The following is a 27,088-nucleotide window of genomic DNA, read 5'->3' as shown; positions in this document are numbered from 1 at the left end:
TACCCTGATTTAGCCCAAGCAGCCCCTAAAACTGGGACCAAAACCTTTTAATTATGAAAAAGATAGATAAAAGGCTTATTTCCGAAGGACTCATACATAACAGGTGTGTACACAAACCTTTTTTGAATTTTATTTTTTTCCTCGGGTTGGAGATTCACCTTAACATGCATGCATCTTAAAACAGTAACAGGGTCTCGAACTGTTCCGAGCAGACATTAGACAAGCACAGGGGGTTGAAAATTCCTATTTAAAAAAAATGGAAATTGCAGTGGGAAATTGAGAAGTCACACGCATATGGTGGGGTGGTCGTTTATCCTGCTCCCCCAAAAGCTGAATCTAAACTTCATTCACATTTTTTTATTACAATGACCCGACCTGATGCTTGGGTGTGCTGAGCCGCACCAGGCCTTCCCCCAAAGGTTGTTGGTTCCCACTTCCTCCCAAAATGGCTCTGAGTAAGGGGAAGGGGCTCCTCTGGAAGTTTCCTCCCCAGCCTCCAAAGGATTGCCCGCCGGGGACAGCCGATTCTCCTCGTCCCTCTGGAGACACTCTTCATAAGTGGCACGTTTCAGAAGAAGGCCAGGGCTGTGTCACAAAGCCGCCTGCAGATGGCTGGTAGATTTGGGGGCAGTTTGAATGGTTTCCCTTTGATTCCTGTGCTCAGGCTGGAGCCTCCTCCCCACATTTCTGCCAGAAAAAAGTGAGGTCTCTGGTACTGGGGGAGCCACAGGTCTAAGGCCAGAGCTTCCTAAGGGTTGTTTTAAACACACTGTCCCTTCTGGCCCCTAACACTTGAGTAGCTCAAATGCTGGGGATTGCTGAAATTTCTTCTCTCCCAACCTGAATTGGTAAAAAGACAATTAGGAGGGTGGGACTGGCTACTGAGAAAAGTCCTGGGTCTTTGGTCCACCTCCCTGGGGCAGGCCCTGGCAGACTGTGAAGAGGGGAAAGTCAGTAGGGCAGGAGTATGTAGTCCCAAGCCCTGAGCGCTACCACGGTACCTGTTTGAGGCCTAAAGCACAGGCAAGAGAAACAGAAGTAGGAAGAGGGAGAAGGGATGACGAGCTGCCTGTGGAGGGAACCTAGGGAGTGCCACTGAGAGCAGCCACAGGGGCGACTCATAGCACATCCCACAGACCAGTAACCCCTGAGCTAGATAAGGAGACATCGAGCATTGCCTCAGGCTGTGCTTCTGGAACTGCTGGCTTCCTAGCCTGCCCCATAACCCCCAAACTGCAGGGCACAGGGAATGAGCTTGCACTAGGGGACAAAGACTCAGTGGTTCATTAATAGGAACAAGGGCCAAAGGCCGCCTTCTAGTGGTCTAGGTGGAGTTTTCAGAGAACCCCTTACTTTGGTGGGGAGACCTGGGAGACTAGAGTTTTCTCAGCCATAGACTTTCAGAAGAGGGGCAGGGCGGGAGAAGCTGTGACTGGTTAAATGGCAGAGGGAGAGAATGGAGAAAAATCCTGCCCTGTCCCCATCCAGGCCTCACCCAGTCAGCCACGTTCTATTCTTATGCCTTTGTTCTTGGGAGACCAAATTATTCTGGGATGCCGTAAGACCATTCAGTTTTTCTTCATGGCTCCAAAGAGTGATGGTGAGGGTAGTCACTTCCCCTCAGACACCTGCCCAGAGAGGGCATGGTGGGACTTGGAGAAAAAACACAAAGGTTTGGGGATCACTTCACTTTCTCTACATTCAGACTGCAAACCAAATTTAACATCTTCATCGTTACAAAAAGAAGAGAAAGAACTTGTATAAAACCAGATAAATAGCTTTCAAACATTTGAATGCCAAAGGAGCTAAAGGACCACACCCAAGGTTTCGAAGATAGCACAGAGAATGAGCTTTAAACAAAATTTAAAATCCACCAAACCACAGCTTAAATGTTTTGACCCAGTCAACAATACTGTTAGAAAAACAAAAAGAGCATTTAAAACAGAATGCTACCTCTCAAAATGTAAACAATATACAAAACAAAAACAAAAGCCCACAAAAACTCGATGTTAAAGAAGTTAGATACCTGGTAGCTCACCTTCAACTGAACACAACTGGTTACACTTTTCGTACACATGATGGCGACATGATCAGCAGACCAAATGCAGGAAGCCGAGGGAGCCCAAGGTTGTGGAGGCTGCAAGAGGACAGCCTGAAAAGCTTGGGAGATGCTGGGCTCGCCTAGGAGCAGATCCAAACTTTCATTCTTGATTAGGAGGTGGGGAAATCAAGTCCAAACATTATTCCTACTAATCCCTTCCTAAGTCAAATTTGTTTTCTCCACGAGCCACTTGGTTCCAAGTTCTTCCGGTCACTTCGCGGTCTTGCTGCTGACGTTCAGAGCTACCTACAGCCCCTTCCTGGGGCCAGGGCAGTTGTTTGGCCCCTGTCTGCCTCTTCCAGAAGGGTTCCAACAGCCCCAGTAGAGTCCAAGAATGCGGTCTCCATTCCTCCCTGACCTAAATACCGTGGGTTGGGCACAGAGATGGTGCTTGTTCCTGCTCCAGAAGCTGAGCCTGGCCAGGTTTGCAGGGAGCCAAGGAAACCAATCCATTCATTCAAAATGGTTCCACACACTTTCCTTCCATTTGCGGAGTTATCTACAGGTTTTACCGTGTCTCATCCCAAGACCCCAGTTCCTGGTGAGATGGTGAGAAGACGCAGGAATGTACCTCCCCCAACACAGGGCTGTCTTCTCTCCTAGCCAGACCAGACTGCTCTGACGGCATCGCAGAAGGACACAATTCTGAGGCTTAGGTAGCCGGCTCAGAAGGTGGGTAGAGATCCTGAAGGAAGCTGCAGGATGCCACTCCTGAGGAGGCTTGCGGGTGGCAGATCTGCGAAAAGTCTGGGGGGCCATCGAGGAAAACCAGATCCAAGGTTGGGGCCAGGTTGAATCGCACATCAAGCCTCCAAATTGGATTTCCCAGGTCAGATCCTCAAGTGGCTCAGAAGCAACCTCAGGCTTGGGTGCCACGCTCCAAGGTGGGGGGCACCACTCCCTGCTGGCCACAACCATCCAGGTGACAAACCACAGGGAGGCAGATTACCTACATGGCAGCCCTGGGGGTTGAAGAGGTATCTCTGCAAGGAGCACCCCAGGCACATGGAGATCTGCCCCCAACTAAAAGCTCACCTACAAATGAGAGTGCCTGGGAGAAGGTCAGAAGGAAGTAAATGGATGGAGGGCATAGGACCTCATTCGATACTCATCAGCTTTGCTGGGCTTTCCCAAGGGGAAGTAACCGTTTAATAAGCACGAGGGTCCTGTTATAGCCAAAGGTGCTTTCTAGTTCCTCTTGACTCAGTGGGAGGCTTTACAGAGAAGACATCTGAACTCCAGGAGCCGAGAGAGCCCAGGAGCTTGGGTGGTGATCATGGGGTTCTCTGAGAACCAGCTGTCCAAGAGCCCAGCAGCCCCCGACCCCTTACCATCCCATGAGGATGAACTCACTCCCCTCTGAGATCTTTGATTCTGATCCAAGATGCCTGATGTTGATCTGGAGTGTTCCTTCGGGAAGAACAGCACTTAGATGGAGGAATCATGTAACATTTCACTTGGAGCTGAGGCTGAAAAAGTGGAGGAAGCTGTGCACAATACTCCATGAAGTTAAAAGTTAACCTCGACAAGATCAAATGCAGCAGGGAGGGCAGAGGCGTCTAACCTCCTCTCCTGTGGCACCAGAGCGCTTTGCTCTGAGAGGACCCTTCGCTGGGTCTATGGGTGCTTCTCTAATCGAAGGGAAGTGAGAGCAGGTCAGGGATGGGGAGGGTGGATAGGGTGATGACATACATCGTTATAAATAGCAAATCTGGAGCAACGAAATTTCAGAAACAAAACCCAAATAAACCCACAAAGTCATCTCTAGCCCCAAGGTATCTTAAAAAGTTACAGGGTAACAAAAAGGAAACCCCTTTTTAACCTGGGTCAAACGGGGGGGAAATCAGGGGTAAGCAGGTGAGGTTCCATCCTGTGAGCACGCGCACACACAGCACATCCCCTCCTCTCCAGCTAGTCTCTTCCAGTGTCACAGGCTGCAGTCGCATTGCTAAAGCCCTCCCCTCCCCGCCACTCTGCTCCCCACCCTCCCATCCAGCCCAAATAACACCCTCTCCCTCTTCCAATCCCCGACCCCACATCCAGCACTCTGGCTCTGGCTGAAGGTACAGGGTAACTACGTCAGGATGTTGGACATGAACTCGTTGAAGCGTTTGGAGTACTGCTCAGGGTTCACAGTTGAGATCTCCGCTCCCGCCTGTAATACACAGAGGCCCTAATCAGGAGGCTGTACCTAGGAGGGGCCTGGGTATTCAGGAGCCTCTGGCTCCACGTTAGAGTTGAATACTGCCCCCCGCCCCCAACTGGGCAGGCCACCTTGAGAAATGGTTCCCATGTCTCAGAAGTGCCCTGGCCCCGCTCCTCTGATTCACAATCCCAGGGCTGCTCCCACTGAAGCAGGAACAAGACAATGGGGAGACGGCAGAGGGGCCCCAGAGCTCTGGGGGGCCCCTGTTTAGAGAACAGTAGCTTGAAGCCCATGCGGAAACAGGCCTCTGGCGAGCAGTGTGGGCATGTAAACAAGGCTATTACTGGCGGTCAACAAGATGCATGACAGGCCCAGCAGCCCTGGGGGAAGGAGCCAGAGAACAAAGCAAGTTGGGCATATCAGCCAGCTGCAGGGAGGGGATGGGACGTAGATGGCAGAGAAAGAACACAAGGCAACCAGGCGGGCTGCTCTTCCTGGTCCCTGTCCTGGGAGAAGGGGCCACGAGAGCATCCCCTTCGAGCAGGAGGCCTCCCTGGGGGTCTGAGGCCCCACCCCCAGGCCCGGATGGAGACACGAAGGACTCACCCCGGGGGTCTGAGGCCCCACCCCCGGGCCCGGATGGAGACACGAAGGACTCACCCCGTGTTTCACTGTTTTGGCAGCATGTGCAGCTTTCTTCTTAGCATCGTACGGCGTGAGGATATCGATGATGGCCATGAAGTAAACCTCCTTCTTGGGGGCACCTGAAGCGGGAGGGGAAGCAGGAAAGGAGGAAGAGCAGGGAGAAGAGCAGAAAGCAGCTGGGTCCATAACCCTCCAGATACGACACCCAGATTCATCCCTATCACTTTGAATGTGAGGAAAGGAATGACCCATGGAGTTCTTCTTAGAAGCTTTCATAGCTCTTATCTTATGTGATCTTCACAGCCACCCTGTGGGGTTGACGTGACACCGTTTAGGAGGCTTTGTCCATCCCATGAACCAGAGCCAAACCAGGCCTCAGCTATCCAGGACAAGCAAAGAGGTGAAGGAAGGCCTGACAGAGAAGGACCCCAGCGCCCCAGAAGACAGCGTTACTGCTGGTGACCCAGGATGGAGGCAGAAAGGGGCCAAAGTCAGCAGTTACTAAGATGGAGGCCCACTGAAGAGGGGGAGGGCGGGTAGGATGAGGGCTGGGGGCAGGGCAGGCAGGCAGAGGTTCCTACTTACTTTCATGGCTTTTCATGGCATAGACATCAACAGAGGGATCAAATTCCCCAGGACCAAAGAACCGGGGAAAGCTGAGGAGGTTGCCAGGGCTGTCCGGAGGTGTGCCGTAGGAGCAGAGCAGGCTGCCCCCCGCCCCGTCGTGCTCACACTCCTCATCCTCCGCCCGCTCCTCCACCTCCATCTCCTCCTGCTCTGCCCGGTCCACATCGTGGATGCCCACCAGCAGGCTGTAGTCCATGATCTTCAGCTGGGCCAGGAACTAGGGGCGTGGGGGGAGGAGAGAGGGAAGGAAGAGGTTACAAGGGACATCTGGAGAGGCAAAGTGGCATCTGGAAAGGAGAGAAAAGGCATTCCTTTCAACTTAATTCTCCCATTCTGAAATACAGCAGAGAATAAGACATCAGAGCCTCTGCCCTCAACGAGCTCACTATCTAATGGAGAAGACAGTCACTCCACAAGGGCGAGGAGCTGTGGGAGTCGACGGCAGAGGGGAGAGGGCCTCCCTGAGGAAAGGAGTTGAGCCTGACCCAATGAATGAAGAGCAGTCAGGCAGGCAGAGGCTGTGGGAGTAAAAGTAGAAGGAGCACTGCAGGAAGAGGGAAGAGCCGACTCTGTCTGGGATCAAGAGGTGAGGTGAGGTGAGGTGGAGGAAAGAAAGAATGGAACGCTGCACTGCGCATTTCTCATCCATATAACAAGTGCTGGGAGCAGGATGGTATCTAAGTCTCCTGAGCCAGGACTCAATGACTTGGAGAAGAACAAAGAGCGTGGGAATGATACAGGATGGAAATGGCCAACTGGCATTCCAGTTTAACTAATGTGACGCCACAGCCACTGGTCCAAGTCCTCTGTGAACTAGCCAGCAGCCACCATCAGCCATGTGCCAGGCATCCTGCCATGGTCACAAATGAACCTGCAGCACTGCAGGAAACTGTCTGACTGACTAGACGGAGAATCATAATAGGACCAGAGGGGCTCTATGCACAGGCCCAGAAGACAACTAAAAGCATAAGAAGCCCCAGTGGTAGGAGATCAGCAGAATCTCCTCAGGAAAGAAAGGTGAGGGGCACCATTGCAAGCACCTCTGGACAATGCCCTCTGAAGGCCGAAGGAGAAGGGACCAGTGTCCCAGAAAAGAGAGACTCTGTGAGCCGCACCCCCTCCCGTCCATCTGCAAACATTTATAAAGTAACATGCAAGTGAAAACAAATGAATTGTGTTAACTGCCTTAAATTCTTCTTGAAGGCAGAGTAGGGAGAAAAGGAGGAAAAGGAGGAGAAAGACTCTGGACAAACCAAATGTCAGAATAAAAGCACAAACGTAGTAGGGGGTGGTTAAGGTAAAGCTTACTAACAAAAATAAGTCTGTTAAACCCATGTTCGCAGGAGCATTATTCACAATGAAGCAATCCAAGTGTGAGGGTTGATTTTATGTGTCAACTTGACTGGGCTACTGGGTGCCCAGAAATTGGGTCGAATATTATTCTGGATATGTCTGTGAGGGTGTTTATGGATGAGCTTAACATTTGAATTGGTAAATTGAGTAAAGCAGACTGCTCTCCCTAAAGTAGGTGGGCCTCGTCCAATCAGTCGAAGGGCTGAGAAGAACGAAAAGGCTGACTCTCCTGTGAGTAAAAGGGAACTCCTCCTGCCTAACTGCCTCTGAGCTGGGACATCAGTTTTTTCCTGCCTTCAGATGCAGACTGAAACATCAGTTCTTCCTGGGTCTCAAGCCTGCTGGCCTCTGGACTAAAGCTACACCATCAGGTCTCCTGGGTCTCTAGCTGGTCAACTGCAGATCTTGGGACGTGTCAACCTCCATAATTATGTGAGCCAATTCCTTACAATAAACATCTACCTATCTCTCTACACCCTATTCTGTTTCTCTGGAGACTAGAAACTAGATTAATTAGTTAACCTTAACTAGTGACCAAGTGTCCATCAATGGATGAACAGGTAAACAAAATGTAGTATATTCATACAATGGAATATTACTCAGCCTCAAAAAGGAAGGACATTCTGACACATAGCACAACATGGATGATCCTTGAAGACATTACGGTAAGTGAAAATAAGCCAGACACAAAGGACAAACACTGTATGATCTACTTATATGAGATTCCTAGAGCCGTCAATTTCACAGAGACACAAAGTAGAATGGTGGTTGCCAGGGGCAAGGGAGAAGGGGGAATGGGGAATTAGTGTTTCTTGGGTACAGAGTTCTCGTTTGAGAAGATGAAAAAGTTCTGGAGATGGATGGTGGGGATGCTTGCACAACCATGTCAATGTACTTAATGCCACTCAAATTCAAAATGGTTAAGATAGTAAATTTTATGTTATGCATATTTTACCACAATAAAAAAAATAAAACATTTGCTGAAGTTTATAGAATTTGGTTTTAATGAACAGGCTCCCAACTGATTAAAATAGGAGACACTGGGACTTCCCTGGCAGTCCAGTGGCTAAGACTCTGTGCTCCCAATGCAGGGGACCCGGTTTCTATCCCCGGTCAAGGAACTAGATCCCACATGCCGCAACTAAAGATCCCGTACGCAGCAATGAAGCTCCGCGTGCCGCAACTAAGACCTGGCACAGCCAAATAAATATTAAAAAAAAAAAAATAGGAGACACTGAATTATCAGATATCACATTCATTATTTACCACCTGTCCTCCCCAAAGGAACTTCTCCACAGGAAGTCCTGTTCCAACCAGAATGCTGCTAGGTAAGTGCAGAATCAGAGCCAGAGAAAGGCACGGTTGGCAGATCTTAACAGCTGGTTTCCTGTCACTCTGACAGCTGGATGCCCCCTCCACTACGGGGACACCACCAGAAAGGAAGCTTGAAGAGGGGTTGGAACAGACTAGAGAAGAGATGAGGGAAAGCACTCCAAACCGAGTTACACACGTTCCACTGGCACAAATTGTGTCCCCCCAAATGGAATGTACATTTGCACTAGCTTTAGATGCAAATAACTACCTACATGGCTCAAATCACCACCCTTCCTCTTGTCTACACTCCTGGGAAGTGGTGAATTCAATTTTTCTTAAGATTAAAGAGGTTTCTGCTCTGGGGACAAGAGGAGGTCCTGTTTAACCAAAGTAAAAACGAGGGTAAATATATACCTCTACATCCCGTTTCAGTTTTTCCAGGAAGTTCTTTTTACTCTCTTCTCCCACGTGCAACTTCTGCCCTTCATTGAGGAAGTCATTGTCTTTGAAGGTTGGCAAGTCCTTGGCCTGAGAGAGCAATAGCAGTGTTAGGCTGGTGGCCTGATTTGTTCACCCCAAGGAGTCCTCTGCTGGGGGCAATGGTACAGGAAAGGAAAGGATCCTCAGCACAAAGGTGGCCAAGCTGCCAAATCAACAGCTCAGTCCAGGGGCCCACAGTCCCAGCTTCGGGCAGGCAGGGATGGCAAACATGTAGCACGAGTCAGACAATGAGGACTGACCAAAGGACTTCCTGCTGAGCCCTGAGACTACCTCAGAGCTCAAGCAGCCAGCCACCCACGGATTCAGGCTGGCCTGAGATGGAAACTGCTACCCCTCCAGGACTACGAAGAACCCAGCAAGGGCAACGGAAAAGGCTGGAGACCAAGGCCTAGGCCAAGGATGAGGACAGACACAAGCTCAGTGACACAGCATTTCACATCAACAGACCGCATGTCTGGGAACTAGGCTGGGGCGGCAGCAGAGGAAGGGACAGGATGGCCAACAGAAGGTGTTTTTGATTCCCAGCGACCCATTCCACAAGTGATCAGCACAGGCCCCAGCATACCTTCTCCTTGTCACTCGCTTCTCTGGCAACAGTAGAACCCTGAAAGGATAAGAGCCATCAGGAGGAGTCCAGCTGAGGCAAATTCCGTTGATCGAAAAAACATGCACCGGTCTTTAGGGAGAGGCAGCAGGTGAACTCAAGTAGGCTGGTTAGACTCCTAGAGGGGCCAGGAGGCAGCAACTTGTTCACTTCCTCTGTCACAGACCGCTTACAGAGCTCTGACTATATACCAGACACATGCTCAGAATATCGGGCTGAATGGAGAGACTCAGTCGCTGCCCGTAAGGAACTCTCCTTCTAACAGGGGAGACAGACAGTAAGCAGGAGTTACACGATTAATTAATCCATTAATTCCAATGGTGCTCAGTGGTACAGGGGAGAAGGCAGGACTCTGAGAGCATGTAGTACAGGGGCAGGGTCCAGACTGGGGAAGGGCGGTGGCCAAAGCCTGCTTCCTAGAAGAACTGATTTTGAGCCGAGCTCGGAAGGCTAAGTAGGACGTAATTAGGTGGGGGAAGGTGGAGGTGGAGAAAAGGGCAGGGAGAGAAAAGATCACAGGCAGCCTATGTGAGATCTGGGGAGGCGGAGAGCACGGGCACTGCAGGAACGGAAAGGAAACCAGTGCAGCCGCAGCAGAGAGAGGGAGAGTGGTGTGAGGAGACAGGAGTCAGGAAGCCAGGTTCAAGAACAACGGAGTGCTGTGGTTCACAGGCACACGTGTGTTTCTGTCCGTGTCTAGAAATGTGCTTGTGCTGTCAGTCCATGGGGCTTGGACAGCTGCCAGGGTGCCTGCGTCTGCACAGCCTGTCCCCGTACTGCTGCCCTCTGTGCGCACATCCCCCTGACAGGGGTGGAAAAACATCAATTGTTACATAAATATGGTACATTGGGGGCTTCAATAACCTCTTGTCACTGTCACCTGGACTTGAGACAGCCTTTGGCTCCTAAGAATTAGGCACATCAACTCCAGAGCCACTTGCCCATGCGAAAACATACACTCCGGCTTTCCCATTATGTGGAAGTTGGAGTCGTGGCCCCTCCAAGCCTCAGGGAGAGGGAGGCCACAGAGCTGGGAAACACAGGGCCCCTTACCTTGAGGTCATACTTGCGGTGTACAGTGAGCCGATGGCTGAACACATTCCTGGTGACCACCATGTAGGTTTCTACGCCGTCCACAGTCAGGCGGTACATGCCCAGGAACTGTGGCAGAAGGGTATTGCCGTGACACTCCACTATGAACTAGAAAGGAAGGCAGGGAAGGAACAGGTGAAGGTGCCAGGATGGACGGGGCTCTTCCTGGGCTAACATGCTCCCTGGGATTCTAGCCTCTAGACCAGTGGTTTCCAAACTGGATTCTGTGAAGTCATGGGGGTTCCTCAGACTTACAACAGGTAACAGCCGCCACCACCCCTAACCGGCAAGGCAGAGGGAGAGGCTGAGCAGGCAGTGCAGAGCCCCTTTGGTTTCATCCGATTGGGATTCTGCAGGAAAATCACTGATCTAGGACTTGCATCTTCTCTGCCAGCCTGAAATGGGAAAGCCAAAGGGCAGAGAGAGGATGCAGAGGCAGGGCTGTGATGGGGTCGCCTGGGAAAACTGAATGGCTTCGTACCCAAAGCTCTCGCCCATGCCAGGCCCCGGGGTTTTCTGCTGTAACTCCCGAAACACCAGAAGTCCCTTTCACCACCTCTCAGGTGGCCAGAGAGAAGCCAGCTTTCCCTGAAGACCCAGGCAGGCTTCGGACAGGCACTCCCTGCCTTTCTCATGGGCAAGTTCCAGATGAGAGGAGAATGGGAGCGGGAAAAGCAGCAGCCCTGCTGAGCCGACAGGACCTCTTTTAGAAGAAATGAGGCAGGTGCCAGAGTGTGAAAACTTTCCAACTCTGACGAGACACAGCTGTTCAACTGGGCCTGCATCCATAACGTGCCTTCATTTCTTTTCTCTTTTTCTCAAGTAGGCATTTCACCTCACAGAAACACGGCCCTGGGGGAGGGCAAGTGCTTGGTTATCAGGAGGTACCTGCCATTACCAAAGAGGACCAAGCTCTCCCCAAGAAGCTCTACCGGGGGCTCCTCTCCCTCTTCCACCAACCCATCCTCTGCTGTTGAGGCTCTTGACTCACCATACCTGGTGGTATTTCTTTAAGATGTTGTGCATCTCAGCCACATCCTCACTTGACACAGTCTTGATCACAAAGCGCCGGTCATAGGTGGTGAGAAAACGTGTGCCGCACCGGCCCTGGCTGTCGCTGTTGATGGGGGCGCTGCGCGTCACTGAATTCTGATGGACCAAGACAAAAGCTGGTCTTGGGAGGGGAATGAAGATTCTGACTTGTATTCTGAGTCTTCTCTTACGGGTCAGACTGCTCTAAGGCCAACAACACTGAGACAGATGGGACCTTACCCACCCCATTTCTCATGGGAAATTCACATCTTTCCCAAAAAGTCTTCCATAAGAGAGACAAGGGTTGTTCCTTACCACCTGCTCCTAATCCTTGACTGGGATGGGAAGAGGACTGACTGAAATATTTCTTTTCATTCTGATCCTAGAGAACTTGCTCTAAAAACTAAAACTCGGCCTCAGATGTTAGGGGCCTCGGCTCTAATCCTGATGCTCACGTGTAATAGGACCTTGGGTGAGCCACGGAACTTCTCTACTCTTGAGTTTCCTCACCTGCAACATGAGATGATTGTCCCAGTCTCTTGGGGGTGACGAAGACAAAGCTTAGGAAATATTCAAGAAGTCAAGCATAAAGGAGGAGTGGACACAGTCATCTTTATCTCCTGTATGTACCCTCATGCTGGAAAACCTTTCCCAAAGCAGGAAGCTGGTCCTCACCACTCTGCCCAACACCTCTCCCCTGACCTCAGACTCCTGTTTGTCTTTGCAGAGCTACGAGGCAGATCCGGGGAGCTTTTCTAGCTCTGTCCCTGCTCCTTCTCGGAGGCCCATTCCCATTAGGATCAGAAGGCAGGAGAAGCCTCAAGCGGGGAGGGAGTAGGGGAAGGTGTGAGTCAACCAAAGAGATGTGTTCACCGAGCAGATGCTGGGAAAAGACCTTCGGGAGGTCACAAGACAGAGGGTTGACAAGCATAATTCTACCCCTGCCTCATTTCCAGGCAGCATTTCCTGTCTCTTTAAGTCACTGGTAGTCTAAGAGCAGAGAGTCCCCTCCCTGAACACCATCTTCCCTGCCCCTATTTCAGTCTTGAGCACCATTATTTGCCCAAAAGTCTATTAGAGAAAAAATACAGGATGTGGCTAGATGGCCAAGGGGAAGGGAAAGAGCCACCATGGAAGGAAGATACCCGAGCAACCTTGCCAATAATGGCAAGAAGTTTTCCAAAAACCTCATGCTCCAATCAGGGCATGACTTAGTTCAGGGTCTGGTCCCAATAGGAGGGGCTGGAGGCCCTCCCAGCACCTCCTGGACACGGCTGGTCCTGACTGTGCAAGTCTCTGGCATCTCTTCCTCCTCTCACGTTCCCTCACCCTCCTCTTCAGGAGGCCCCCTGGATGGAGGACAGAGGAGAAGGAGACCCTGCTTCTCATGATCTACTCTGTGAAAGACTTCCTGGGAGCGGGATGGGAGGAATGACAGCCTCTTACAAGATGTGAGCATGCATTTTAGATTTCACTAGGCTGTACTCTCCTTTTTTCCCTCAACAGACAACTGAAAATCAGCTGTATTTCTCACTGCTGCACAAGTGAAGTGGAAAATTCTCCCACCTTCACCACCAGGCTGTCTGCCAGGGGAGGAAGTCCAAGGAAGGTGCTGGGTGGAGAAGTAACAGAAGCCCCAGACAATGAGTCAGACTAGAATGTCCCTGATATTGGGACTGATTCCTCCCAATAGGCCAAAGGCCTCTGTGACATGATCACCCCCCGAAGGGGGCAGCTGCCCTGCCATGCCTAGCCCCCCTCCCAACGTTAGGACAGGGGAGTTTAGGAGGTGGCACTCATACCTGGCAAGAAGTTACACTACCCTTGAAGTCTTCCTTTTATAATCTGTCTTATCAGCTTTAAGAGGCCTCATCTCCCGCTGGCAATAATTCTCTCTTTTAAGTCAAACTACGAAGGAGAAGGGTTCTTCAGCCTAGACTGGGAATGTCAGACTAAAATGAAGCAGCTTCCGTAGACCCCTCTCCCTCCCACTGTGCTCCCTCCCAGGGAGAGGAGCCTGAGCCTGTGAGGCATCATGAGAAGCACTTCTAAGGCCCTCACTCCTCCAAGAGCCCACCAACACTGGAGAAAGACTGCCTGGGCTGGAGTGAGACATGACAGGAAGACGCAGCACAAGAACAGTAGACACGTTTGGTTCCCTACTTGTCCTGTGGCTTCCTGACCCCCCTCCACTCCCTAACCCCTACGATTTTGCAAAGACACCCCATACCTGGTAATCCTGATCATCAATCCCAAACCTCTCCCGGAGATTTCGGAACACCATGGGGCAGTACTCCTTAAACTTAAAGCGGCTGGGGAGGTTCTCTCTGGGGAAAAGCAGAGACATGTTCTTGTGAACTTCTTATTCCTCTAACTCATACACCAGGACTTCTCAAAGTGTGGTCCACAGGTCACCTGGATCGGAACAATCTGCAGCACTGAAAATGTAGGCTGCTAAGCCCTCAGCATTCTCGAGGTCAGTCTAGAAATCTGCATTTTTAACACACACTCCAGGTGATTCTGAGCATGTAAAAGTTTAAAAACCTCACATTCCTTGTATATACTTTGTAAAAATTAATCTAGCTGTATTCTTATGATTTGTGTGCTTTTTCTGAGTACATGCTATCTTTCAATAAAATTTACATTAAAGGGAAAAAAAACCTTACCTGCAGAGAAGTGAGACTGAGTGTTGGCCCTACTTCACAAGTGCTGTACTTGCTGCAGGTAGGTGGCCGCATGTGAAGAGCTGCTGTGAGGTAAATGTCAGTCTGACTGCTAAAGGGAAAGGCTTTTCTCATCAAAGGACCCCCCTCCTCTGGAGATGCTCCTATCAATACATCCTGAAGACGGTTACACCCAGCAAGTCCTGCCCTTGGCTTCCACTGGGATGGAAGGAGAGGGTGCTTTAGATTGAAGAGGTCCTCAGTCAACTGACTGGGATCCCATCTTTCCATGAAGCCTCGTTTGCTGGCTGCTGGCAGCAGTCTACGTCGTCCCCACTCCTTAGTCAATCCACAGACTCCCAGGAGGAAGGAGATCACCTTGAAGGGATGCCTCCTCCAAATCCTCCATCTTGACAACAGTCAACCTGCTTGGGAACTCCCTTTCAGAAACATGGCCCTCTGTTCTCATCACAAGGAAAACAATTTTTTTTCTATTTCTTTAATTCTGTGTCTATATGAGAGGATGGCTATTCACTAAACTTATTGTGACAATCATTTCATGATGTATGTGAGTCAAATCATTATGCTGGACACCTTAAACTTACACAGTGCTGTATGTCAACTATATCTCAATAAAACTGAGGGGAAAAAAAAAGAAATATGTCCCTCTGACTACTCCAGGATGGTAGACTTCAAGGAAATAAAAAGCAGTGGCCTCTCATGAAGGCAGGGGCCTGATCTTCTAGTAAACAGCACTGCAGTCTTATAACTAGCATGTAAACAGTTGTTGAAAAGACAAAAGGAATCAAGAAAGATGAAAAAACAAATAAAGATACTGGATGTCCACTTTAGGCCAAGATGTCAATGTGGTGGACACCATGGACCCTGGTACAATAATGGCCACACCTGAGCCCGGACCTCTGGCACAGAACAATCCCCTTTCCTGCCTCACAGGGTAGCACTGCCTCTCTTTCCTTAGGTGGTGTGATACTGGATATAATAACAAATATATATTTAGTCTTTGTCCTTGTTTCTGGCACAGAGCTCCTAAAATCTTTGGAATTTCCTAAGTGGTAAGAGTAATAAAGGTGTCTTGTTATCTGTAACAAACCCCCTTCAATCACACCTGAATTTATGTTAACGAGGTGACTTTTGTTAAGCCTCTAAGGATGGGTGCTCTTTGCCAGGGGAGCCAACCAGGACTAGAGGGTTGGAACTTTCAGTCCCATATCCCTGACTTCCAGGGAGGGGAGAGGGGCTAGAGGCTGAATCAGTCGCCAGTGGCCAGCGACTTAATCAATCACGCTGTCATAAAAAAGTCCCCATAAAAATCCAAAAGGACAGGGTTCGAGAGCTTCCAGGTTGGTGAACACGTGGAGGTTTGGGGCAGGTGGTGTGCCTGGAGAGGGCATGGAAGCTCCCTGCCCCTTCCCACATACCTTGCCCTATGCCTCTCTTCCATCTGGCTGTTCCTGAGTTGTATCCTTTTATAAAAAACCGGTAATCTAGTACGTAAACTGTCTTCCTGAGTTCTGTGAGCTACTCAAGCAAATTAATCCAACCCAAGGGGGAGGGTCATGGGAACCTCTGAGCTACAGCAAATTGGTCAGAAGCACAGGTGACAACCTGGACTGGAGACTGGGGTCCGAAGCGGGGTGGAGGGGCAGTCCTGTGGGACTCAGCCCTTAACCTGTGAGACCTGATGCTAACTCCAGGTCGAGAGTGTCAGAACTGAACTGAATTGTAGGACACCTAGTTAGTGTCCTACAGAATTGCTTGATGTGTGGGAAACACACACATTTGGTATTAGAAGTGAGTAGTGATGTGAGAGTAGAGGAGAAACAGTTTTTCTTCTATACAGGTGGCCACTTAGCAAGTAGCAGCTATGAAGACAGACAGCTTCTAGAATATGATGTTATTACTTACTATGGCAGAGAGAGGCCACTAATGGATTTTTTCAAATCAAGCTTCTCCTCTGGACTAACAGTCTGGGAATGGTGGGGTGACAGAGCCCAGCTGGTGAGGTGGTGGAGACAGTGAGACAATGGAGAGTGGAACCAGGATTCAAATGCAGAAAGGAAGAGAGTGTGAGCTGCAAATATTTCCTTGGGTGACCCACAGGAGGATGAAAAAGCAAGGCCTCTAAAGGGCTTACAGCAAGCCCCAAACTGTGCCAGGTGAGGCAGCTGCGCCATCAGAGTCCGAGACAAAGACACCAGTGTTAATCCAAGAAGCCACAATGAGCAAAAATGGGAAGAATGATTTTAGATAGCGCCCCTGGGCACCATGCTCAGCCTGTTGTTCACACGCTAGTTGGAAAGAAAGAAGCTTGGCTGCATCCCAGGCCAGGAACATGCCTGGCAGCTTCTTGCCTCAGACTAAGATCAAGATAGGGCCACTGCTGTCAGCCTCGTACTAGATACCTCAGCTCCCGAGCAGCTCACTGTTAACTAAACTGGCCCTAGATGAATCACTCTGGGCTGAGCCACAAGCCCTGAGGGACACTGGAGGTAGGCTGATAAAGGACTGAGATGACAGGACGGCACAAGGGGGAGAGGCACATAATGAATGCATTTTCCCAGCCAGTTTTTCAGCTCTGTGAGCCAGGTGTTGCTGTCACACCCTGCTAGGTGCTTGCCTGTCCTCACCACGGTGAGGTTTGGGAAGCTCTCTGCCTTGAGGGAAGGAACTGCCACAAAACCTGAGCCCACTCAGCAGGCAACTTACTTATTGAAGAGATGATTGTCCACCTTGATCTTGCTGTATGCTTTGAAGTCATCTGGCATTAGCATGACAGGGACAGGGACATTGCTCAGCTCATTGATCTGCAAAGCAAGGGGAAAGTGAGGTTCTCAGCCAAGGCACCTGCCTCAGAGAGAAAATATGCTACACCGTGGATGCCACCATCTCACCAAACACATGTCCATGGATTCCCTCCTTGTCTTTTTTTTTTTTTTTTTTCTTTGGCGGTACTCGGGCCTCTCACTGTTGTGGCCTCTCCCACTGCGGAGCACAGGCTCCAGACGCGCAGGCTCAGCGGCCATGGCTCACGGGCCCAGCCGCTCCGTGGCATGTGGGATTTTCCCAGACCGGGGCATGAACCGGTGTCCCCTGCATCGGCAGGCGGACTCTCAACCACTGCGCCACCAGGGAAGCCCCCCTCCTTGTCTTTATTTCTGTTCTTTTCTTCAAATAAGTTCCCAACTTCATCTCTACCTACTGAAATTCTCTCCACCTGATAAGGTCCAGCTCAAAAGGCACCTCCCCTATGAAGCTTTCCATGATTCTCTAGACCATAAATGTTCTTTCCTATCTCGGGATTCCTGAAGCATTGTTTGTATCCATCCTTTGGCCATCTCACAGCCTCCCTCACGTTGCAGTTAATGCTTACAAACCTCACAAGCCTGCTTGACTATAAGCTAGGCAAGATCCTATCACTGATCTTTGTAAGCAAAGATCATCTAATTGACCTTGGAGGCTCCACACATGGTACTTGGCACCACGATTTGCATATGGCAGGTACTATATATGTATTTATCAAATGCAATAATACATGGATCTATGAATAAATATCACCCAACCTATGTGAGTATTAATTGAGGGCTTTGAACATCTTCATTACAATTGGGGATCACTCAAGAAATCAGCCTGGGGCAAGAAAAAAGCTGGATGGGTTTATGTGGGTATGTAACTCTTATCTCCAAAGTAAAGGATTAAATTTAAAGTGAGCAGAAGAGGTAGACATCTGGCCACTGGCTCGTTCTTACTCTCCTAATTAAAGCAGGGCCAGGCCCTAAAGCCATGTCCTCTCTTGTGCTGAACTGGGGGAGATGCGGGAGGGTGCCTTGCCCCCACTGCAAACAAACCTTCTCATTGTCCTTCATCCCCCCTTCAGGGAGCTGGAGGCTGCACAGGGAACTGGCTTCCCATTGGTGCAGAGCTGAGAGGGCAGCTCCTGCCCTTCCCCATCCCCAGTTTAGCCAATTAGTGGTCTAATTAGCCGCAGATGTCCTCTCCCATCACAGCAGAGTATTTGACATTTGACCCTCAACCCAGTTGCCACTAATGCATTCAGGATTTAGAGAGGAAACCTTAGTCCCGACTTAATGGATAGGGAGCAGGGGGAGCACAGTCTTGTGTCTCCTGGATACTTTCGTTGCAAATCCTATTATCTCAATGAGGCCCCATGTGGCAGTGAGGGAATAACCTAGTCATTAGGACTCCTCCAGGAGCATAAATGGGGGGAAATACCATGTAATTTGCTGCTCCTTTCATGTTCCAAACCTTTTTTATTTAGAAATGTCAGAGGATGGAGGAAGTTCAAGTTAATGTAGTAACTGGGCTGGGGAAACCATACCTTCCTAGAACTGGTGAAAAACTCAATTTACTCACAGGGAAATGAAGGAAGGCATAGGAGTGTATGTGTATGGGGAGGGGCCGTAGGGTAGCAGTGTAAGTTGGCAGTGGGGCAGAGACAATAAACTGCTGGCATAACTGACTGGCATAAACGTAAAAGTACAGCGTGTATGATTCCATTTATATGAAATTCTATAATCTATCGTGACAGAAATCCAGTAAGAGGCTGCCTGGGTTGTGAGGGGTGTGGATGATTATAAAGGGACGTAAGAGGCGCAATTCTAGGCTATTAGAAACGTTCTATATGTTGTTTAGGATGATGACTACATGAGTACATCATTTTGTCGAAAGTCCTCAAATCGTACACTTAAAATTCCCAGCATCCAGGTCTGAGATGCCCACCACTGGCTCAACAGCCACAGAAAAAAAGTTCTGCCAGTTACCATTCCAGGGGGTGCTCACAGGGCAAGCTGGTTGTTTAGTGAGCGACTAGAGAGGAAACCATTTCGCATCATTTTTCTGCCAATAGAAACAATTCATTGTAGCTGTCCCACTTCCTTTTTCCTGGCATATTAAGCCTGGCTCTGAGAGTTTTAAAAAGTTAAGTTCTGCCTTTTCTAGCTTATTCCACCATGCTAGAAAGAACATAACACTGGCTCAAAGAATATGGTTTTATACCAAAAGGTTCTAGTATCTGCTACTGATTGATTTGGGTTAGTCTAAAATCCAGACTCTATGCCATGGCCAGGGCTTGTTACTGGGAGAACTAGGAAAGACTAAAACACTTGCTTGCGAGGGGTCAATTGCCCCTTAGCCAGGATGAATTATTCTAATAAGAGCTATTCAGGGATGTTCCATTCGTTAATTCTCTGTGTAATTCTAAGTGCAGCATAGTTTGAATAGTTGTAAGCTGGTCAGTTTTTAGTTCTCAATTCATCTCTATTCTTGACTATAGGAATTTCTAACAGATAATATATTGCTGAACAATCCATAAGCTGAACTACGTAGACTCACCCTCATTTCCACTGGGCCACATGCAGATGATTCACTCTAGGGATCAGCTGTACTATTTTTTCTTTTTTTTAGTTGTGCTAAATTTTACATCCCCAGAGAGTTCTATTCAATTTCAGTTGAACAAGCACTTACCGAAATACCTACTACATGCTTCATTTTATGTTAGGGAGAAGGGGGTGTGCAGCAAGGGAAGCGTTGTGTGCACTGTGCACACAAAAGTGGGAGGCTTATCCTTTTATCCGGGAGATGACACAAACCTATGATACAGTAAATCTGGAAGTCAAGGAGCATTTAAGTAAGTGAGAACACAGGGACGGTGAACAGAACAGCCATGTCAGAGGAGGGTGAGGTTAATATGGTCAGAGTCAGACGCCCAGCCCTTACACCTCAGGCTAGAAACGGAACCTAATGCCCCTCCTGGTATTGCCAAGAGCACTTGACACTGGAAGAACCCACAACAAGATCACGTTACACCCTGCCTAAAAATCTTCCACGGCTCCTCACCAACCTCAGGGTAAAGTTTTAACTCCTTCAGCCTAGCAATTAAGGTCTTTCCTGATCTGGCTCAGACTCTGCCAAACTTCTATTCAGTTAACTTCTACTCAGTGTAGCCTTACTATGTGCCAGAAGCTGGGGATACAAAAATGAAAAGATATGGTCTCTGTTTACCTGGGAAGACAGATAACAAATAACAAATACAACGTGATGAGTGCTATAGAGTTATGAATAAAGGTAGACGGAAAAGTAGCTTAAGAAATGACTGATTCTGCCTGGGCATGGGAGAGCTGGTGGCTAGAGGAAGCTATAGAGAAATACCCGTGAGAAAGGCCTACGAGGGTAGTTCTCCAAAAAAAAAAGGAACAAAACACAAAACCCGAGGAAGGGAATCCCAGCTGTGGGAACAGTCAGAAACAAGCCTCAGAGCTGTAAAAGTATACTGCCCGTTTTAGGTAGGCGGGCGGGGGGAGAGTGGCAGGGTAGGACAGAGGTAATAAGTAGTGGAGGGAGACAGTACAGGAAAGACAGGTGAGCAGCCTCACATATTATCAATATTAGTAAATAACAGCTGCTTCTATTTATGGAATGTCTGTAAGTGGCCAGTGCTTTATATTATTATATATATCATATATCTCACATATATATCCTATTCTACATTTCTAATATTTAATGGTCACATTAATTATTATTAATCTGATTTTGCCTTTTGCAAAAGGTTTAAGGCACCTCGCTCAAGGTCACACAGACAATATGTGGAGAGTCAGGATTTGCTCCCAGGTCTGCTGGTGCCAAAACCTGGGCTCTGTTACACTGTGCTGTGCAATCCTTCTTATGGGCAGCTACCCTGGCTAAGGTAGTGTTTTCCATTCCTTTCCTCTGTCCTAATAATCTGCAAGGAAAGTGTTATGCTCATTTTATAGAAAAGGAAAATGAATCTCAGAGAGAAAAATTACTACTCCAAAGCTATACTAAGGGACATACCCTGAATTTGAACTTAGTTTGTCCACTATATGATAAATTTGGACTTAACTCTGCAGGCAATGGGAAGTCCTCTCAGGTTTAAGTCCTCTCAGGTTTAAGTCTGGGAATTCACATGATCAGATGGGTGATACAGGAAGGTAATTCTGAAATCAAAATCAAGTAAGGATTGGACAGGGCAAAGGTAAGAAGCAGCAAGACCATTTACGGGGCTATTACAATAGTTCAGGTAGTAGACTATGGCAGCAAGACTAGAAGAAGCTTGAATAAAGCTAACAGAATCAGCCAAGATCTCACTAAATAACACTTCTGTGAAAGCTTCCCTGTCTTCCCCAGGTTGAACTAGTTACTCATTCCCATGTGCATCTTTATATCGTAAATATCACATTTGCCTGGGTTATTGTTTGCTTACATGTTTCATTTCTCCACTAGACTGTGAGCCCCTAGAAGGAAGAGACTACCTTACCCATTTTTATGTCCCTAGCAGAATGGCTGGCACAATTAGTTATACAATAAATGTTGGTTGGAGGGATGGATGGCTAGAAAAGGGGGACTGAAAGATGGCTAACACTAGGATAAAAAGAAAAAGAGATAGCAAAGCTGCTGTGACCATGCCTAAGGTTCATGGCCTGGAAGATGGGAAAGATGATTAAGGTTAGCTACTGAGGCTATGACCAGAATGTAAAGAGTCTTAAATGCCAGGGAGAGAAGAATAAAGGAGAGTGACCAAAAGCTTTGAAGCATGAAAGGTTGTGACTAAAGCAATGTTTCGGGAAGACGTGCCTTTCCTTTACTATCTAGCACATTTCTCGGCCAACCTCCTTCACCTTCAGCAGAAGTGCACTTGCGGAATGCAAACTCATTGGAGTAGCACGATAAACAGAACATATTAGGATGGTAAATCTGTTGTATCTCACATCATGTAAGTGGTTTTTGGATTATCCACAAGATGAACTCTATGAGCCATCAGCATAAATAATGAGGAGGCTAAACAAGCTGAGTGAGAAACAACTTAGAAGCAGAGGGTTTACCCTGTGCTGATCCTACTGGACATGAGAATTCAGTCACTAGTTCTAGCCCGGTGAACTGCTGATTCCAGAAGCCTCCACTTCCCTCTGCGACCTTCATAGGGGTTGCTACCCAGGAGGCGCGCGTTGGGCATGCAGGCTTCCTGACATGTCCCAGGGTTCTGTGGGTGGCTCATCAATGGGCTGGCCACCACTGACAATCATTTGTTACCTGCCACCATCAGAAAACATGACGTGTTGGGGAACACATTCCCGAGACCAAGGAGGTCCAAGCGAGATGTGAAACTCCAGAAAGGAAAGGGGCAAGAACAGAGAGCCACAGGTGCCAACAAATCCACCCCTGGGTTTATTCCTCCTTTTTACACCTTGGTTTTTCTTTTCCTGTTTGAGTCCCCAGTGTTCTCTGTGAGGTGGGAAGGTGTGCTGAAGGACAAATTCATCCAAAGGCTTCACTAGAGCAGGAATATTTACTAAAGATTTTTTTTTGGCCACGCTGCACGGCACATGGGATCTTAGCTCCCAGGGATCAAACCCATGCCCCCTGCATTGGAAGCGCGGAGTCTTAACCACTGGACTGCCAGGGAAGCCCCTATTTACTAAAGATTTTTAAAGTAGCAGGAAAAGAGAAAAAGGCAGGGAAAGGAGGTTCTGGGTCTGCATTAGGCAAAGAAAATGTGTGGACAGAATGGGGGTAGAATGTGGGAGAGAACTGAGCAGACTTAAGAATAAATCTGTTCCTCACACCATTCACAAAAATTAACTCAAAATGGATTACAGATCTAAATGTAAGAGCTAAAACTAAAAGAGTTTTTCTTAGAAAACGCTGAGTTTTTCTTAGAAGAAAATATAGGAGTAAATCTTCACGATCTTGGGTTAAGCAAACCCTTCTTTGATATGACACCAAAAGTACAAACAACCAGAGGAAAATAGATAAGTTGGACTTTATCAAAATTAAAAACTTGAGCTTCAAAAGATACCATCAAGAAAGTAAAAAAGGGCTTCCCTGGTGGCGCAGTGGTTAAGAATCCGCCTGCCAATGCAGGCAACACAGGTTCAAGCCCTGGTCCGGGAGGATCCCACATGCCGCGGAGCAACTAAGCCCGTGCGCCACAACTACTGAGCCTGTGCTCTAGAGCCCGCGAGCCACAGCTACTGAGCCTGCACACTGCAACTACTGAAGCCCACGTGCCTAGAGCCCATGCTCCACAGCAGGAGAAGCCACTGCAATGAGAAGCCCATGCACTGCAACAAAGAGTAGCTCCTACTCGCTGCAACTAGAGAAAGCCCACGCACAGCAACAAAGACCCAACACAGCCAAAAATGAATTAATTAATTAATTTAAAAAGAAAGTAAAAAAGATAACCCAAAGAATGGGATAAAATATTTGCAAATCATGTATCTGCTAAGGGACTTGTATCTACAATATATAAAGAACTCTTACAAGTTAATAATAAAAAGACAAATAGCCCAATTTAAAAATGGGCAAAAAGTAATTGGCAAAGGATCTTAATAGATATGTCTCCAGTGAAAATATACAACTGGCCAATAAGCACATGAAAAGATGTTCAACGTTGTTAGCTATCTGGGAAATGCAAACCAAAATCACAATGAGATACCATTTCAAATCCACTAGGGTGGCTATAATGAAAAAGACAGACAATAACAAGTGTTGACAGGATGTGGAGAAATTGGAACCCACACACACTGCGGGTGGAAATGTAAAATGGTGCAGTCACTTTGAAGAACCAGTCAGGCAGCTTTCCAAATAGTTAAACATAGTTACCATCAACTTCCCCTATTCCTTCTAATCACTGGGATGAGGCTTCATACATACCCGGTTCCTAAAATGGCCAACAGGTTATCAAGCCAGGTCTGCCTCCTCCGGTCTCCACACCCCTCTCCCAAGCCACCTCTTCCCTAACTCCAGACCCTCTGGGCTGTATTTCATTCACTAAAACTCTGGTTTTCTCTCTCTATTAGTTCTCCCCTGACAGATCCAAAGTCTTCTGATTTTTTTCTCCCTGTTTCCTACACAGTCTTCCTCTGCAAAGTCCAGGGGCTGCATCTCTTGTCCACAAGAGGAGCTCCTGTTACAACACTGAGTTCAAAGGCCTCTTTTTCCACCCAGAAGTAAACCAACCACCTCATGAGAGAGTATGTAACTGACTTGTACTACAGATAAAGACATATCCATCCTTCATGTCTCATATACCATCAACCATAGACCCTCACAGCCTAAATGCTTAAATGGGTGAGAAACTAAAGAATCAAAGAAAAGGTGGTATCTGAAAACTTAGACTGCAAAAAGTTGCAACGATGGGCTTCTGAAGGAAGGTGACCTCCAAGAAAGGCCATCAATCCACCAAAACAATGTGGTCCTGACCCCCTTGAGAACTGCAAGATTTTATAGTCTTCTGGGGAGATGCTCCATTTCCCAAGGGGACCCACGAAGTCCTAGACCTTATTGCAGGCTAAGCGAAAGCAAGAAAACTTTTGACTAACTGAGGTCCAAAGCTCGGCCTGTCCAGGGCAGTGGTGCCCAGTGCATCTCCCCCTGAGGTGTTCGCTCATTATGTCCAGAGGCTTGGGTCTTGCTTAAAGTCAATGCCTTCCCAGCTAGCTCTCAAACAAACTTTCTTAAAGTTAGCAAAACTAGAGGGTGACTAGGAATCACAGATGCCTCTTCATCTGCCAGAGACTCATTGCCTGCCTATCAGAAAACCAAGCACCACATACACTCCTGGGAACTGGCAGGCACAGGCACACACTCCTGACCGTAACATTCAGGTTCTCTAACAAGACCATAATTCCCATCTGTCCTGGCACTTGGATGAGAGGCAGGACAAGGAAAAGGAGGCAAAGAAAACGAGACCTCCTATTCAAGCACCACCATCGGCCAACACAGCCCACAGTACTGGACAACGAGCTGCGTCTTTTGTTGTAACCACAGGCGACCTAGTCCTCCATCCAGGGCCTCCATTTCTTCACGTATAAAATAAGGGGCCCGAAGTCCCTTACGACTAGCTGTAACATTCCTGACTCTCAGACCTCTACCAATTCTCCATACAGACAGGATGCTTTCTAGTGAGAAACAAGCTGCACAACAAAATCAAGGATTGATTTCAAGGCAGGGACACAGGGTTCACATTTTGATGACCCAGTTTCCCTTGCAATGTTGTCAGATGACCCCTGAGGCAGCAGGAAGCAGTGGCAACAAATGCTGCTGGACTACTGAATCAAAGCAGCTCCCAGAAGTCTAGGCATTAAACCAGCGGTTCTCCCCACCCTGGCCAGGATGTCCACCTCAGTGGGGTTACTGAAAACAGTAACCTGCCCAAGACCCCCATGTGCACTTCTGTATTAGCAGTAAGGATCTAAAACCCCGGCTCAGACTATGGTTCATCAATCTCCAGCCAGAGGCTCTTCTAGAAAAGCAAAGCAAAAAGTCCTGCTGGCCCTGCGCCCCTTTGTCATCATTTGGTCTTGTGGGCAATTTCAAGTGCTCAGAAAAGTCAGGGAGCCTAAAGAACTGATATTCACGGGAAACTCAAGCCATTAGCTTCATTTTTCTCATTCCAAACTTTTAGTTGGTGAAGCTGGCATTTCAGGTCCTCTTACTTCCTCTTCTCATTTCCGGTGTAGGGACTCAATGAAATGGTCAGAACGCAAGGAGCAAGTGGCTGGAAGAGAAAGAAGATCCCAAACAAACAGGACACAAACGAAGTCCTCCAGATCAAACACTGTGCGGGGCTCCAACTTCCTAACAGGAGCTGTTGGCCAATCTCAAAACACCCCAAGGATCCAGGAAACCTCTCTCTCACCTTAATCACTGTCCATTATCACATCCTCATGACCATACAGTAGAAAGCTCAGTAACTGAGAAGTCAACATCTTTGACAAGAACACCACAGTATTCAGGAAGACACATCATTTCTACTATGAGTGGTCCTCATAAGCAGGCCTCACCTTCTCTCAAATGGTTACATTCTCCCTTCTCCCTAACCCAGGAAGACCCTGGTAAAGTGTCTGTGGTCCAAGGAAGCCTGTGCTTCTTCAGTTGATACATCTCGTTCAAGAAGGAAAAAAGGAAACCCAAGGAGGATTTCCAGTCAGTGGCCAGGAGGTCTGGAGGATGGGGAAACTCTGAGCAGTCACACCAACCAAACGACCAGAAATAGAGGAATACTCAGGCAGGCCAGTGCCACCTGCCCTGTCAACTGGACAGTGAGCTAGGCAGCCAATTATAAGGAACATGGGGGAAAACAAATGCAACAAACGGGGTGAGGCGAGAAGAGAGGAAGAAGGGATGAAAGCCATTCCACCCCACCCAGGCCTTCCCTCTGCGCTCCAGGAGCTGCTCGAAGCCAGACGCAGGAAGCTTGAGGGACTGGAGAGGAGGGAACGACGCGACGGCATACCACCGACGGTGACACCAGGCCTCGCGTGGCGCGCGGGGAGGCACACCCGGCCGGGACGGCGTGCAAGGGTGGGGTGGGCGTGCAACTGGCTTGCCAAGGGGTTGCAGGCGTCACTGGCGGGGCCCGCCGGGCAAAGGCCCGGGACTGCGGGGGGCGTGAGCACGCGCGGGGCCGCGCTCGGAGGGGCGCGCGCCGGGGAGCTGGTTACCGTGTGGTTCACCCCCCACATCAGGACGCTGAGGATCGGCTCGCTGGCCCGAAATAGCTTCACTTTCTGGCACACGAAATGCTTCTTCTTGGTCTTGGTCTTGCTGGCGCTGAGCGGCGCCACCGCCACCGCCGTGGTGCTGGTGCAGTTGGACGACATGCCCGGGGCGGCGGCGGCGGCAGCGAAAGGGGGGGCGTCCGAGACGGCACACAAGCCAGCGGTCCCAGGCCTCCCCCGGACCGATCCCCACCCCCGCTCCCTCACCGCGCCATGGTCGCGCCCGTCCCGTTACCTCCCCACCCCGCCCCGGTGGTTCCGTCCGCCCCACGCTCCGCCCTTCTCGCCCCGCCCCAGGGAGCCGGCAGGCCCGCTCCGCACCCCGCCCCCGGGCGGTGCAGTAGCCCCGCAGTCACCAGGCCCTTTCCTCCCCGCCTGGGTGGTATCGCCCGTTTTGGGGAGGCAGCGGCCGCCAGGCCCGCTCCTCCTTCCCGGGCCTGACAGGAACTGAGC

The 27,088-nt window shown here is 49.1% G+C and overlaps 1 protein-coding gene across 1 annotated transcript; it reads right to left on the bottom strand.

Annotated features, from left to right (window-relative positions):
* Positions 1–37: 37 nt before the first annotated feature.
* On the bottom strand, positions 38–26,828 carry PIP4K2B (phosphatidylinositol-5-phosphate 4-kinase type 2 beta). Its single transcript, XM_059997320.1, has 10 exons — positions 26,579–26,828; positions 16,806–16,903; positions 13,646–13,742; positions 11,380–11,532; positions 10,345–10,491; positions 9,253–9,291; positions 8,601–8,714; positions 5,478–5,736; positions 4,908–5,011; positions 38–4,256 (listed from the first exon to the last, which is right to left on the bottom strand). The coding sequence occupies exons 1-10, from the start codon at positions 26,735–26,737 to the stop codon at positions 4,176–4,178; spliced, it is 1,251 nt and encodes a 416-aa protein (XP_059853303.1). The 5' UTR covers positions 26,738–26,828; the 3' UTR covers positions 38–4,175.
* Positions 26,829–27,088: the final 260 nt, after the last annotated feature.

Source organism: Delphinus delphis, chromosome 19, assembly GCF_949987515.2.
Source record: "Delphinus delphis chromosome 19, mDelDel1.2, whole genome shotgun sequence".
NCBI classification, from domain to species: Eukaryota; Metazoa; Chordata; class Mammalia; order Artiodactyla; family Delphinidae; genus Delphinus; species Delphinus delphis.
The sequence above is the reverse complement of the archived record's forward strand: the minus strand, read 5'-3'. Positions and strand labels throughout refer to the sequence as shown.

Bases quoted from the DNA above. Each gene is read 5' to 3' on its own strand.
- PIP4K2B (XM_059997320.1), bottom strand. From the start codon at position 26,737: ATGTCGTCCAACTGCACCAGCACCACGGCGGTGGCGGTGGCGCCGCTC. The intron at 13,743-16,805 runs GTAAGTTGCCTG...GCTTTTCCCCAG, and splicing joins GACAATCATCTCTTCAATAA to AGAGAACCTCCCCAGCCGCT. The intron at 10,492-11,379 runs GTATGGTGAGTC...CTTCCTTTCTAG, and splicing joins TCTTAAAGAAATACCACCAG to TTCATAGTGGAGTGTCACGG.